Source organism: Urocitellus parryii, chromosome 6 (assembly GCF_045843805.1).
Source record: "Urocitellus parryii isolate mUroPar1 chromosome 6, mUroPar1.hap1, whole genome shotgun sequence".
NCBI lineage: Eukaryota > Metazoa > Chordata > Mammalia > Rodentia > Sciuridae > Urocitellus > Urocitellus parryii.
Genome location: NC_135536.1, coordinates 47532959 through 47549454, shown reverse-complemented (window position 1 = coordinate 47549454; position 16496 = coordinate 47532959). Strand labels below are relative to the sequence as shown.

Here is a 16496-nt window from a genome sequence, read left to right as displayed (position 1 = left end):
CAGTCCAAATATTTTTAAGTATATATTTAAAAAGTGACTTGGGGGCGCCAGGGTTGTGGCTCAGTGGTAGAGCGTTTGCTTAGCATGTGTGAGGCACTGGGTTCAATCCCTGGCTCCACATTTAAAAAAATGTATTGTGTCCATCTATAACTAAAAACATTTTTTAAAAAATGTTTAAAAAGTGACTTGGGGAACCTCAGAAACTGCAAGTTAAAAAAGAAAAGTTATGTTTACTAATTCCTGCATGATGTTACAAGTATGAGATAGACATTTTGCAAATGTACCAAAAACTTTAGTCAAAGACATAGTTGATGAAATATTTGTAATAACTACTATGAAAAGTCAGTTTTTATTGTTAATGCAACACATTTATTTTCTGACCAAAGGAAGAAATTTAAACCTGTGTGTTTGTTGGTTTGTTTGTTTAATAACTTCTTTGGTTTTTTTAAGGTGCTCATTCCTTAATGTGCAGTCACATAGCTCTGTTTTTCTAGTTTGTGGATTAATTTTGAACTTTTCCTTATTTTGACCTTCAAGTTTTTATTTGTTTTTATAGTACCCCCTAATTGTTTGTTAAAAATTTTAAACTTATAGGGCTGGGGCTGTAGCTCAGTGCCAAAGCGCTTGCCTAGCATGCATGAGGCACTGGGTTTGATCCTCAGCACCACATAAAAATAAACAAATAAAATAAAGGCATTATATCCATCTACAACTACAAAGAAGTTTTTTTTTTTAATTTAGACTAGTAAAGTGAAAACCCATAAGTCCTCACAAATTCCCTAGTTTTTAATAATATTTTTTTCTTTATCTGAATCTACACATATGAACATATATACACAATATGTATATGTGCCTTCCTTTTCCTTTGCTGGACTACTTAAGAGGGAATTTCAAGATAGCAGACCCTTCACATCTAAATACTTCAGTGATATGTGCTAAGTGTTCATTTTATGTATAACTACAGTGGAATGTCCTCATTCATAATATTTAACATTGAAACTTTATTGTTTTTTTGTTCCATAGTCAAATATCCTCAGTTGTCCCTACAGTGTTCTTATAGCCACCCTACACCAACAACTCCATCCAGAATTTATTGGGGCATCATTTCTTACCTTTTTTTTTGGTACCAGGGATTGAACTCAGGGGAACACAACCACTAAATCACATTCTCAGCCCTATTTTGTATTTTATTTAGAGATAGAGTTGTTTAGCGCCTCACTTTTGCAAGGCTAGCTTTAAGTCTTGCGATTCTTCTGCCCCATCCTCCCAAGCTGCTGAGATTACAGGCATGCCCCACTGCACTCAGCGGTTGCTTACCTTTTAATCGTTTAAAAATTTTGTTAGCTTTACTTGCGAAGAATAAGTTAGAGACAAATTAGTTGATTCACTTCTATATTATAAAGGTACTGTAAAATAGAAAGGCATTATAACAATGGTTAGAATGTCAGTGTTTTTTATATTCTGTTTTAGTGGCTTTACACCAGAAGCTTATTTTTTATTATGGAGAAATATTAATTATTTAGTATCTTTTTAAAAATATTTTTTAGTTATAGATGGACACAGTATCTTTATTTTTACTTATTTATTTTTATGTGACGCTGAAGATCAAACCCAGGGCCTCACACATGTGAGGCAGGTGCTCTACCACTAAGCTACAACCCCAGCCTTAATTATTTAGTATCTCAATAATACAGTCAGTTACTGTATACTTTACCTGCAGAGAGAAAATTAAAGCATTGCAAATAAAGGATATACTAAGAGTGAATTTAGCGTAAATTATCAACAGATTGGGATATTATCAAATACAAAAAATCATAAACTTATGATTATTTCGTTCTGCAAAATTTTTAGTTCCCAAAATTCTTTAGATGCATTGGAATCTTTATTGACCTTTAATGGTGTTCTATACATTGAACAGAAGAACAAATCATATATTGAGTAATGTATTTTTTTAGAGCTAGAAGACAATAATGATAATCTAGCTAAACCATCCATATTATAGATGAGAAAGTATAGACTCTGTAAAGTTATCAGCTTGTTTAACACATAATCAGTGGCAGAAATGATGTGAGGACCATGTATTTATTACTTTTGATCTTGCCGGTATTAATAGGTAAAAGAAGTATGGTGGTTTTTATTAGCCTTGAATTTTAATAAAATTATCATTTTCATGCCATTGTGATACCTCTTAATGTTAGGAATAGCTTCATTGTGAAGCACATAAATATATTTCTTTGGAAGTTTTAACTACAAGGAATAGGTTTATGAAGACTTCATTTAAGAACTACTTTTACCCTGAGATTTTCTATTAACTTGATGAAATAACATGAAGGAGTTGTTAGATAAAAGTGAAAATTAATGTATATATCAAAGAAATTTCTCCATCTGGTATTTGCCCAGTGAGTGGTATCCATATGTATATCTAGTTAGAAGCACTATTGTAATTATTGCCATAATAGGGAATTATGAATTGGTGAGGTCTTGACCTTCTCAGGAAAAAACAAAACTTAGGTACATTCACATTTCTTTTATTCACTTCTGTAGATATTTAAGATTGTTAATTTAAGTTCTTTTTGGTTTTTGCTATCAATTCTCTGGAAATTACTAACACAATTGTATTTTTTTTTCTATAGAAATTAGTGAATTTCCATCTGAATGTTGTAGTGTGATGGCCGGGGGTACTCTCACTGGATGGCATGCTGATGTTGCTACTGTTATGTGGCGAAGAATGCTAGGCATTTTGGGAGATGTCAATGCCATTATGGATCCGGAAATACATGCTCAAGTTTTTGATTACCTCTGTGAACTTTGGCAGAATCTAGCCAAGGTAAAAAAGACAATAAAGGATATAAAAGAAAAAGACAAGAAAAATAAAGTATTAAGAAATAGAAAAAGCTTAGAGAACATTGTTATACCACACCTTCCTATAGATAAACTGGTATCCAGCATGGTGAAGTCACTTAACTATAGTTAAATATGTGTTTTGAAACTGAGTTTGAACTTTAGTTTAAGGTAAAGCAAACTGAAAGAGAAAATAGTTTTCATAGTCTTGTCCCCCCCTTTTTTTTTTAAAATTACAGATTAGAGATAACCTCGGCATTTCAACAGATAACCTGACTTCCCCTTCTCCACCAGTTTTGATTCCTCCGTTAAGAATTCTTACACCTTGGCTTTTTAAGGTAAGCTTAATATATAAAATATTAATTTTAAATTATCATTTAATAAGTTTGAAACAGTTTATAAAATTTGAACTATTATATGATCTTCTAAAGCACTTAGTTTTTAGCTAGTATTTTTAGGAAGTCATTGAGCATTATTTAAGAGAGGAGAGTAGGCATGCCAGAATTATAGGATACATTGTTTTTGTTTATTTAATAAAGCAAAAGTGAATATAGAAAAATATATTTGTATTGTATTTAAGTAAGAAATAGACCTTCAGTTGTGTGACAGAATATGCTGTGTATATTCAGAGTTTTAATTTTTTTAAAAGTAGTATTTGAAATTTGAGGTATTTTTCTAAGTGGAAACCTTTGTGATTTTTTCACCCCTACATTATAACATTTTGGATAATAATAGTAGTCTCAGTAGCCCCGAGTTTTGGTTTATTAAAGAAATTAAACCAACATACAAATAAAAGAAAACAGATATATTATTTGCTATATTCAATTAAATATCTAAGAAACAATACTTGTTTTTGAGTATTAAAACTGATCTTTTAATTTAGGCAACCATGTTGACTGATAAATATAAACAAGGTAAATTACATGCTTATAAGCTCATTTGTAATACAATGAAAAGAAGACAAGATGTATCTCCAAATAGAGATTTTCTAACACATTTCTACAATATAATGCATTGTGGGTTACTTCATATTGATCAGGTAAATATATATATGCCTTCTAAAAAATTATTTTATCTGTTTATCCTTAATTCTTAATTCTGTTTAACTTTTGATTTTTAAGATCTAGAATTAAAACTAGCTCCTGTATATAGCAGTTTATATAGAGTTTGATTCCATTTTAAGACCTTATTTGTTCTTAAAGCATGGTTGAAAATAAGCCATTTTATGGGTTAGGGGGTTGATTTGAGTGTTCCTCCAACTTTAATGTTATACCAACTAGTTTACTTTTTGAAGAGGTTAAACCATTCTTTGCTTAAATTGACAATATCTTTCTGTGATGCCCCATAGTCCCTATTACTAGACATTTTATAATTGATAGTTGATACTTGAAGCATATGAATTTGTTCACCTCATCTTACAGTAGTCAGAGCTGTTTTTTTCTACTCACATTTTCTTATTACCACCAATTATAGTGACATGGTTACAATTATATTGACTTTGCAGTTGTATCAGTTATAATCATTAAATAGTCATAAATATAACCAGAACATTATTCAGGAGTCTTGATATTGGCTGTAATACTAAAAAGTATGGGAGATTACAAGTCACAGTAATTAAATATTTTTATCCTTATGTGATTGAAACTTGACTTGTAGGTCACTACGAGAGTACTGTTAATATTAAAAGAAGGTAATTATATTTATTTCTGAAAACACTTCTAGCATTAATCTAAAGTAATAACAGTTTCTAACCCTATAAACATATCTCAAATTAAATGACACTATTAGTTACTAGAGAGAGCTTTTGTTTAAAATAAGTTAAATTGAATAATATGACCAAATCCACTGAATCCTCATACTAAATGCCAAAGACATAGTGAATGAATAACCAGGAACATTCCCTTTAAATGTACCCACTTCTAGATTTCCAAAGTTGAACATCTATCATTTAAGGACTCTATATAAAAAAAGAGAATCTCCACAGTTGCCACATAGCAGGTCATGTGGGTTCAGAGATGAAAGTTATCAGTTGGAGACAAATAGGTAGCAGAAGATGCTACTCTGTTGTTCAGTTTTATAATGTGTAGGCATTAACCCTTGAAGTGACAAGCCTTTTCTGCTATCTAGTGTGGAAAAAAATGTCATAGGCTTTGTCAGTTAAAACAAATTTGTTTTAAGTTTATGTATTTTTTGGAAGAATTCAGTTAGTCTCCAATTAGTCATCCAATGTACAATTATTACTTTTTTATTTCACATATTATTTATGTTTAAGGATATAGATTAGCTGGTACCCAAGATTATATATGTGATATTCTTTTTCCCTTTCCTTCTTTATTCTAAGGATATTGTCAATACAATCATCAAGCACTGCTCACCTCAATTTTTTTCACTTGGTTTGCCTGGTGCCACAATGCTTATTATGGATTTTATTGTAGCAGCTGGTAGAGTGGCTTCTTCAGCTTTTCTTAATGTAAGTTTTTATTTATTTTTTCTTCATAATATAACAAGCTTTTGTTAAGCAGGATTCAACTAACAGAGCCACAAAGGAAGAACTGTTGTGGGTAAAATATAACAAGCTGATATTGAGCAAAGTTTGCAGTTTTAATTGGGTTAGATCCTTGTATGTTAAAAAATGTAAGCAAGAAATTTTGAAGTGTAAGAAATCACTAAAATTACTTGATGAATTGGCTGTAAAAATGGGTAACATCTGATAAGCAAAACAGGTAAGAATCTAAGGGAAAGAAGAAAGTGAAGAAAGGGCATTCATTGGGTGCTATCAAAAGATAAGTAAGAAACAGTAGGGAATAATCATTATACAGTGTGTATAATATCAAATCATGATGTTGATCAAATTGAATGTATTCAGTCTTTATTTGACAAATATTTAATGGGAAAAAAATGAATGAGATAACCCAGGAAAATGCCCCCACTCTACATTGTGTGTGAGAATTTCTTTTCACACAGTTATGGAGCTGAATGAAACACAGCTCATGAGAAAATGCCAATGAAGTGGATATGACTGAAATATGTTCATATGTAGGTGGCAATGGTGTACTAGAGACGAAGGCAGTTAGCTGTGTATATAATGCTGAAAAGGTCAGATTTTATCCTAAGGAAGGATTGAATAACCATTGAAATATTTTAAGCAAGTAGTGACTTGATGAAATTAGTATTTTGGAAGAATCACCCTGGAGCAATGTATAAGTGAGAAATAACAACTGAAAATCTATTGGAAAAACTAAGTGTATGTGGAAGAGAAAAATACTTGGGCAGCACTTTAAAACTTGCAAAGCAATTTAATAGATTATATCTTTGAAAGCTGCAAAAGACTAAGAGTGAATGAAAGGAGTTCTATTTGTGCCGTGGCAAGGTACTGTGTATTAGATATTCATGAGGAGGTGTCAGGAGAAATACTGCATATCCAAGTCAAGAGCTCAAGGGAGGTGTTGGGACTAAAATTTATAAAGCTGGTAGATAGGAGTTTAAAGCTATGAAACTACATGCAATCACCTAGAGGAAATGTCCAAATATTGAAGAGAAAAACCAGTATTTATGACTAGGTTTTGTTGTTGTTTGTTTGTTTTTTTTTGTTTTGTTTTTGTTTTTTTTTTTTTTGGTAGTATGGATTGAACCTAGGGGCACTTAACCACTGAGCCACATCCCCAACCCTTTTCTGTTTTTATTTTGAAACAGAGTCTCACAAAGTTGCTTAGGGTCTCTCTAAGTTGCTGAGGTTAGCTTTGAAATTGCAGTCCTCCTTCCTCAGCCTCTCAAGCTTCTGGGATTATAGGTGTGTGCCACCCCACCAGCTATAATTAGTTTTATAATCTTTTTTGAGTTCCTTAAGAACAATAATTTTGTCTTCATTGTGGTATTTCCAGGGCCTTGCCCCTATTAGTGGGTATTGATTGATTGATTGAAAGTTAACATATAAAGAAACATAACATGTAAAGAAAAAACGTTTTTGTAGCTCACAGTTTTGGAGATTGAAAGACCAAAATAGCAAAGCTCTGGCTCCCTTACTGGATCACTTCATACTGGATGGCATCATTGTGGGAGTATGTGCAAAAGGGAAATGACATAGCAAAGGGAGGGGCCAGACTGGTACTTTATTTATTTGTTTGTTTGTTTGTTTATTGGTACTGGGGATTGAACCCAAAGGCGTTTTACCATTGAGCTACATCCTCAGAATTTTTAATTTTTTATGTTGAGACAGGGTCTTGCTGAGTTGTTGAGTTCCTTGGTAAGTTGCTGAGATTGGCCTCAAACTTTTGATCCTCCTGCCCCAGCCTCCCAAGTTACTGGGATTGCAGATATGGCACCCATGCTTACACTTTATAATCATTCCCTCTTGTGACAATGAATTCAGGGTCCCATGAGAGTTACATTAATTCCTTTTGATGGCACAACCCAGTGACCTAACTACCTACCACTGCGTCCCACCTCATAAAGGTTCCATCATCTTTCAACATCACCATGCTAGGGACCAAGATAAACCTTGGGGGTGAGGGGAACCACATCCAAAGAATAGCAATTCCTTTGTCTGGAATATAGAGGGATATGAATAAATTAGATATACTGTGTGCTCAAGGGATATAGTCTGCAGCTGGGGTGATAGGAAAGCTTTTTAACAACTATGAAATATAGTGTAGGTTCTAAGAGGAGGAGCATAGCATAATGATGAAAAGCATGGAGTCTAGAGCCAATCTGCCTGGTTCATATCCCAGCTGTATTGCTTACTCGCCATGTGACCCAGGGTGAGTTATTTGATTTCTCTGTGTCTTAGTTTCTTTGTCTATAACAGAAATAGCTTGACTAGTGGGATTATTTTATAAGGATTTAGCCACATGGTTGGAGAATTATATGACACATTTTATGCATCATATAAAATAATTTGTTAAATGAAATTATTGGGAACTTTATTAGTTTATGCAGTTTTAATGAAAAAGCATATGAATAAGTTCCTGAAAAATGAATAGTATTTGTATAATGGAGGTAAGGGAAGGTATGCCAGGCAGAGGTAAACAGACATAATAAATGTGTTCAAAGAAGGGTGACAGTACATTTTGTTTAAAGGCTAATCTGCAAGATTGTAGTAGACAGAACAGAAAAGTGCTAAAGATCCTTGCTACTGGAAGTGTAGTCTGCACATTAGAAACATTAGACACGATCTAGGTACTTAGTAGCAGTGCAGATTTTCGGACCTTATCCCAGACCTACTCAATCGGAATCTGCATTTTGCGGGATAGAAAATACTGGGGAGCCACACATGATAGGCAAGCTGTCTACCACAGACCTGCAACCCAATCCTTTTTATCTCATTTTGTTGTTGATGGACCTTTATTTTATTTGCTTATTTATATGTGGTGCTGGGAATTGAACACAGTGCCTCACGAGTACGAGGCAAGTGCTCTACCGCTGAGCTACAACTCCAGCCCATTTTTTATCTCATTTTTGAGATGAAGTCTTAGTAAGTTGCACACGCTGGCCTCAAACTTGTAATCTTCTTGCTTCATCCTCCTGATAGTTGGGATAATGTATGTACCACATTCCCGCAAAATATGCATTTTAATTAGATCACAAATGATTGTTAGAACCATTGGTTAAAGATTGAGAAGCACTGCTTTAGATTGTATCTTGGAAAGTTGTGAATGCTGCAGATCAGGTTATGATGCTATGTTAGCTTAAGAGTTAAATATTTTAAAGTGCAAAGAGAAATGGTGAGCCTGTCCCTTGCAAATATTAAATGAATATATTAATCTAAAAGATTAAATGGAAGACAAACTACAGACAGTAAACAAGTTACAAGTTTATTGTAGTATTATCAGTGTACACAGATTATTAGTCTTGGATACTGGTGAAAGTGATAGAACTCAGAAGAGACTTGTTTATAAACCAGTGCCAGTTTTTATTAACTTTTTGTGAAAACTATTACTCTTCAGTGGGCCAGTTGTACCAGCACATTTCCTTTAGCTTTTCTCAAAGTTCTTCAATAGAATTAAGCCCCAGTGTCAAAGGTATTTGTTTTTTTGTGTGTGTGTTGTTGTTCTAATTAGTTATACATGACAACAGAGTGCATTTCAACTCATTGTGCACAAATGGAGCACAACTTCTCATTTCTCTGGCTATACACAATGAAGAGTCACACCATTTGTGTAATCATTCATGTAATATGGTAATGATATACATCTCATTCCACCATCTTTTCTACCCCAGGTCCCCTCCCCACTCCCTTTTGCCCCATCCAAAATTCCTCCACACATCCCATGACCACCCCCATTATGGATTAACATCCACTTATCAGAGAAAACATTCAGCCTTTGGTTTTTATTGGCTTACTTCACTACCACTGAGCCACAACCCCCAACCCCTGTTGTTTCTTGATTACTGCCATTCTGACTGGAGTGAGATGAAATCTTAGAGTAGTTTTGATTTGTATTCCTCTAATTACTAGAGATGTTGAGGTTTTTTGTATTTCTCTTGACTGATTGTATATCTTCTTCTGAGAAGTACCTGTTCAGCTTCTTAGCCCATTTATTGACTGAGTTGTTTGTTTGTTTGTTTGGTGTTAAGTTTTTTTGAGTTCTTTATATATCCTGAAGATTAGTGCTGTATCTGACATGCATGTGGCAAAAATTTGCTCCCAAAATGTAGGCTTTTTATACCTCATTGTTTGTTTCCTTTGCTAAGTAGAAGCTTTTTAACTTGAATTCATCTCATTTATTGATTCTTGATTTCATTTTCTGCACTTTAGAAGTCTTGTTAAGGAAGTTGGGGCCTCATTCGACATGATGAAGATTTGGGCCTACTTTTTCTTCTATTAGGCTCCGGGTCTCTGGTCTAATTCCTAGGTCCTTGATCCACTTTGAGTTTTGTGCAGGGTATGAAAGAGGGGTCTAATTTCATTTTGTTACGTGTGGATTTCCAATTTTCCTAGTAGCACCATTTGTTGAAGAGGCTATCTTTTCTCCAATGTCTGTTTTGGATACCTTTGTCTAATAGAAGATACCTATATTTATTTATGTGGGTTTGTAGAGACAATGTCTTACATTCTGTACGCTTGGTCTACATGTCTATTTTGGTGCCAATACAATGCTGTTTTTGTTATTATAGCTCTGTAGTATCATTTATGGTCTGGTATTATGATGCCTCCTGCTTCACTCTTCTTGCTAAGGATTGCTTTAGCTATTCTGGGTCTCTTATTTTTCCAGATGAATTTCATGATTGCTTCTAAATATAGAATCATGTTTTTGGCAAATAGTGATTGTTTGAGTTCTTCTTTTCCTGTTTGTATTGTTTAATTTCTTTCTTCTGTCTAAATGCTCTGGCTAGAGTTTCAAGAACTATGTTGAATACAAGTGGTGAAAGAAGTCATCCCTGTCTTGTTCCAGTTTTTAGAGGGAATGCTTTCAGTTTTTCTCCATTTAGAATGTTGTTGCCCTTGGGCTTAGTTAGATAGCTTTTGCAATGTTGAGATATGTTCCTACTATCCCTGTTTTTCTAGTTTTTTGAACATGAAGTTTTGCTATATTTTGTTGAATGCTTTTTCTGTATCGAGATAACACTATGATTCTTACCTTTAAGTCTATTTATGTGATGAATTATGTTTATTGATTTCTGTATGTAGACCCAACCTTGCATCCCTGGGTTGAATCCTACTCGAACATGGTGCACTATCTTTTTAATATGTTTTTGTATACAATTTGTCAGAGTTTAATAAGAGAATTTTTGCATATGTGTTCATCAGGGATATTGGTCACAAGTTTTCTTTCCTTGATGTATCTTTGTCTGGTTTTGGTATCAGGTTGATACTAGCCTCATAGAATGAGTTTGGAAGAGTTTATTCCTTTTCTATTTCATGGAATAATTTGAGGAGTATAGGTGTTAGTTCTTCTTTGAAGGTCTTGTAGAACTCGGCTGAGAATCCATCTGGTTCTGGCCTTTTCTTTGTTGGTTGGTTTTGATAGCATCTTCTATTTCATTGCTTGAAACTGATGTGTTTACATTGTGTATGTCCTCCTGATTCAGTTTGAGTAGATTATACTTCTCTTGAAATTTGTTGATATATTTGAGATTTTCTATTTGATTGGAGTATAAATTTTTAAAATAGGTTTCTCATTATCTTTTGTATTTTAGTAGTGTCTGTTGTAATATTTCTCTTCCCATCATGAATTTTAGTAATTTGAGTTTTCGCTCTCCTCATTAGCATGGCTAAGGGTTTATCAGTTTTATTTACTTTTTCAAAGAACCAACTTTTTGCTTTGCCAGGTTTTTGTTTCTTTTGTTTCAATTTCATTGATTTCAGCTCTGGTTTTAATTATTTCTTGTCTTCTGCTATTTTTGATGTTGACTTGTTCTTTTTCTAGAGCTTTGTGATGTAATGTTAAGTCATTTATTCGATGACTTTTTATTCTTTTAATGAATGAGCTCAATGCAATGAACTTTCCTCCTAGCACTGCCTTTATAGTATCCCAGAGATTTTGATATCTTGTATTGGTGTTCTCATTTACCTCTAAGATTTTTTTTTATTTCCTCCGTTATTTATTCTGCTATCCATTCATCATTCAATAACATATTATTTAGTCTCCAGGTGTTAGAGTAGCTTCTATTTTTTATTTTATTGTTGATTTTTAATTTCATTAGATTGTGATCAGATAGAATGCAGTGTGGTATCTCTAATTTTTTTTATTTGCTAAGAGTTGCTTTGTGGCATAATATATGGTTTATTTTAGAGGAGGATCCATTTGCTGCAGAGAAGAAAGAGTATTCACTCATTGATGGATGAAATATTCTATATGTGTCAAGTCTAAATTATTGATTGTATTATTTAGTTCTATAGTTACTTTGTTTAGTTTTTGTTTGGAATATCTATCCAGTAATGAGAGAGGTATGCTAAAGTCACCCATTGTTATTGTGTTGTGGTCTATTTGATTCTTGATTTGAAAGATTTATGGGTATTGATTTTATATCCTGTTACTTGCTGAATTCATTTATTAGCTCTAGAAGTTCTCTGGTGGAATTTTTTGGATCTTATAAATATAGAATCATGTATTATTTTATCAGCATGTATTCTTTGTATCATGTATTATTTAGAAGCGTTTGTTTGATGTACGTAAATGCTCATTGTTTGGGACAGAAATATTTATGATTGTTATGTCTTGCTGATATATGATTCCCTTAAGCAGTATGAAATGTCCTTCTTTATCCCTCCTGACTAACTTTGGCTTGAAGTCCATTGTATCTGAAATGAGGATGGAAATCCCTGCTTGTTTACGCAGTACATGTGAGTGGTATGTTTTTTTCCATCCTTTCACCTTCTGTCTGTGGGTGTTTTTTCTTGAAGACAGCATATTATTAGGTCTTTTTTTTTTTAACCCAGTCTGCCAATCTTTATCTTTTGATTGATTAGTTTAGGCCATTAACATGCAGGATTATTGAAATTTGATTTGATAGATATTCCTAGTCATTTGGGTTTATTTTTTGTTTTTAACTTGACTTGTTTTCTCCTTTGATTGACTTTTCATTTAGTGTAGTTAGTTCCTCCTTTTACTGATTTTCATTGTTTTGTTTTTTTTCATTTCCTCCTCATGTAATATTTTGCTGAAAATGTTCTGTAGTGCAGGCTTTCTAGTTGTAAATTATTTTAACTTTTGCTCATCATGGAAGGTTTTTATTTCATCATCAAATCTGAAGCTTAATTTTGCTGAACATAAGATTCTTTGTTGGCATCCATCTTCTTTTAGAACTTTGTATATGTTGTTCTAGGACCTCTTAGCTTTAAGGGTCTGGGCTGAGAAATCTGCTGCACTCTGAATTGGTTTTCTCCTATACGTAATCTGGTACTTTTCTCTTGTGGCCTTTAAAATTCTATCCTTGTTCTGTATGCTAGGCATTTTCATTGTAGTGTGCCTGGGTATGGATCTATTGTAATTTTGTACATTTGGGTCCTGTGAGCCTGTTATTTGATTTTCCATTTCTTTCTTTAGGTTTGAGAAATTTTCTGATATTATTTCATTGAAAAGATTGGGCATTCCTTTGGTGTATATTTCTGTGCCTTCCTCAATTCTGATAAATCTTAAATTTGGTCTTTTCACGTTATCCCATAATTCTTGGATGTTCTATTCATGGTTTCTTACTATATTCACTTTGTGTTCAGCTTTATTTTCAAGATTATATATTTTATTTTCATTGCCTGAGGTTCTGTCTTCCAAGTGATCTAGTCTGTTGGTGATACTTTCTATTGGATTTTTAATTTGATTTATTGTTTCCTTCATTTCAAGGATTTGTGTGGATTTGTGTGGGTTTTTTTCCCCCCAGAAGTTTTGTTTTGTTTTTTAGCTCTTTATTGAAGTGATTTTTTGCTAACTATATTTGTTCTCTGACACCATCCTTTACTTCACAGATCAGTTTAATTATGTACATTCTGAATTCCTTCTCTGATATTTTTTCTACTGTGTTGTCAGTGGATTCTAACCATTTTGGTTTGTTCAGGGTGCTTTCTTCCCTTGTTTTTTCATGTTGTTGGTGTGTCTTCTAGCAGTGTGGATTCAGGTATTATGGTTTCTGCCCTATAGATTTATAGTGCCCCTATAGGTTTCCATTACTTTGCCTTTAAAGGGAAGATCAATATTAACAGTTACCAGTGCAAACAGTATGCAGTCTTAAACCAAATAGTTGCTATTAAGACATTTACAGTTTTGTCGAAATAAACAGAAATGATGTATTCAGTTATTGTCTATAATATATACAATAGGTTTGCCAAAGGGTCTACAATTTCTAATGGTAGACAGAGAGAGAACAGAGTAGTATAGGATGTGATGTTTATGAGGTGGATGGGGGGAGAAGATAGAAATATTAAATCATTGGAAGAGTGAAAGAGGAATCAGTAGAAGTTGGCTGTGAGCAGGAGAAAAGAGAGTAAGACAATCTGGGGAATGAAATAAGTGAGAGGAAAATGTAGAGAAGGAATAAATAATAAGAAAATAAGAAAAAAAATTAAAAAGATTCAAAAATGTAAAACTAAAGTGATATACAATAAAACTGTAATATACTACTCAGACATCCCAGTCCTCAGTAGCTTGATGTATGAAAATTACTTGGTTTCAAAAATGGTGGGGATGTGAAAACAGAAAAGAAAAAAACAAAAATCTCAAAAGAAAATTGAACAATTATTTCTGTTGGAGTTCAGTAGTTTCTCTGCTTCCCTTCTCATCCAATAGGTGGAGTTATGTGGAGTTTGCTGGTATCTCTACCCTCAGGAAGGTGAGGGTTTCTAGGGTGGTAGGGTGAGTCTTGGAGGCGGAACTCCTCAAGGTGCAGTATGGCAATTTCCAGTCTCCATTGGAAGACTGCACCCAGGAATCTCTTTTGGGGTCCATTTGTGTGATATGGGAGCCTGATCTTAGCCCCTTGTGTTGCTTGCAGACCTCACAATTCCTGGTCTCTAATTTAGTCTCTTAACTGTATCTCTCCCACCTTTTCAACTTCCCAATCAGGCACCTCTCTCTCCAGAGGTCCTGAGGGCTGAGTGCTGGGGTCTACGTGCCTGTTGTGGAGAACTGTTCTGTATCAGGCAGATCAGGACTAGGTGTTGAGAGCTGCAGGCTGGCCACATAGCTGCAAGCTCTAGGCTGGGTTGGTGGCCCTGGATACCCAGTGGATGCCAGACTGGTTGGCTGGGCAAGCCAAGAGCAAGATGCCCTCACACCCTCTTCCAATTTATGGACCCCATGCAAGGCGCTCTCCTGCCTCTCCAGCAAGGTGGTGTCAATTAGCACATCTAGCAGGGAGACCTCAGATGTTACCAAGCCTGCAGGTGCCTTGATGATGGTATTCCAGGCCCTGGCTGGCATCCCTATATAGAAGCAGCCATGTTCCTCCCTAGATGATGGCAGCAGCAGCGGCAAATCTGTAGGTACCTTGATGTTGGGCTTTCAGGCCCTGGAGAGTGTCCCATGATGTAGGCTGCCCCAACTCAAGATGGCAATGTTAGTAGCAGAGGTAACCCAATATGGCGGCATAGGTGTCCCAAGATAGAGGCAACTGCTTTCAGGAATGGGTCAGTGAGGGTGGCCATGTGGTGACAGTGGGTGGCCTTGGTGCTGCGGGGAAGTAGGGGTTTGCAGAGGTGTTTTCTCCCAGCCCTACCTGGTGTCCCAAGGTGGAGGATACCACATCAAGATGGCTATGATGGTGGCTGCAGTGTCTCAAGTTGGAGACAGCCACCTTGGGAGATGAACCCGCAGCCGCAGGCGGCTCAGTAATAGTTTCGGCCATGTTGGTAGATGGGGAGCCTGCAGCGCAGTTGGGTGGGCCTGCACTGCGCAGTCGGTGTGTCTGCGTTTCATGTAATTAACTTCTCTATACATTGGTTGTGTGACATCTTTGGGAAAATAGAGAAATTAGTCATTTTCTGTATTCTCTGTTTTATATGATGAATATTTCTTAAAGAAGGCTATATAGGAAATTGATTCTTTTTTGAAATCAAACCTAACACATCTCCACTGGAGGTTTAAGATAGTCTTTCCCCCTGCATGGTGTTGGAACTATTTAGTCCAAATCTCATTCCCATTTTAGATCTCATTCATATCATCTTCCTTTGTTAATATTTCTCTTCTTCCTTAGGCAGATTACAAGATAACTGATTCAGTTTTGTTTAATTACAATCACATTCTAGGTCTGTTCTCTTATATCCACAGGCCCAAACATTCCCATTTGCCTTTAGCATCTTTACAGAAAGACTCTTAGCTAATCAATTTCATTATATATTTATTTTTTAAATGAGTTTCATTTTTATAGGATAACTTCTAAATTGGGAATGTGAGCTCATCCTGCTCCTTCAGATTCCTGCCTTGTATCTTTAAATCTAGAAAGGAGTCATTTTGTTTTGAAAAATAACATAGTAGAGTACTGCTACATTGCCTCTATTACAAATTATTAAGACAGGTAAATCTTTTGGAAACTGGTTTTTGATTAATATGAATAGAAGTATTATATTTCTAGTTGTTCAGTGTTTCACATTTTATTAAGTATTGTTAAGCATATGAATCTATTTGCAGATATTTTAATATTAAGCATTGGTAGGTAGGTGTTGTTGTTTGGTGGACATGCAAGAGGCAGAGAGGAAAAATAATGCTTAGTATTGATAATTGAGAAATGACTTAATAACAGCTAAGGAAAAAAGATGAAGAGTTACTTCAATCTGCACACCAGGCATACATTCTAATGTTTATTTTAGTAAGTATCATAAGCAATGCTTTTTCCATATGTGTTATATAAAACTTTTTTAGACTGGTGTTTGTTTCTTAAAGATATAGTTGACATTTTCATCCACATTTATTCATCTGTAGGTAGTAACAAATACAGTCTAGTGGCATTGAATCATCTGCTTATTAGAACAATATGTCACATTGTGTGTTACCTTTAAAAAATAAAGTAAAATATGAAGTATTTATAGTTTTTCTTCAGGGTAAATGTGTGCTGTAGATAAGTTATATTCCTACTTATAATCTCATTAACTATGGCTTATTTCTGCCTATTAGATACTTTTGAGGAAATTTCTGTTATTTGTCCTTTACCTCTATTGAGAATAACAATACTTTGTGTAGAAAGTATACATAGAAACTTAATCTTTCTGTGTGTCCCCTTTTTGAATT

General features: G+C 34.4%; 1 protein-coding gene across 9 annotated transcripts in view; it reads left to right on the top strand.

Annotated features, from left to right (window-relative positions):
- The window catches only part of Ralgapa1 (Ral GTPase activating protein catalytic subunit alpha 1), a 233008-nt gene that overhangs the window by 113449 nt on the left and 103063 nt on the right, over window positions 1–16496 (top strand). For all 9 annotated transcript variants that reach the window (XR_013343785.1, XM_026414280.2, XM_026414271.2 and 6 more), the window contains 4 exons: window positions 2634–2827; window positions 3081–3179; window positions 3725–3880; window positions 5183–5311. Coding sequence is in view for 8 of the 9 variants with exons in the window: in XM_026414280.2 (XP_026270065.2) it covers window positions 2634–2827; window positions 3081–3179; window positions 3725–3880; window positions 5183–5311 (578 nt within the window). In the remaining variant the exon portion in view is untranslated. The remainder of the gene's footprint in view (window positions 1–2633; window positions 2828–3080; window positions 3180–3724; window positions 3881–5182; window positions 5312–16496) is intronic.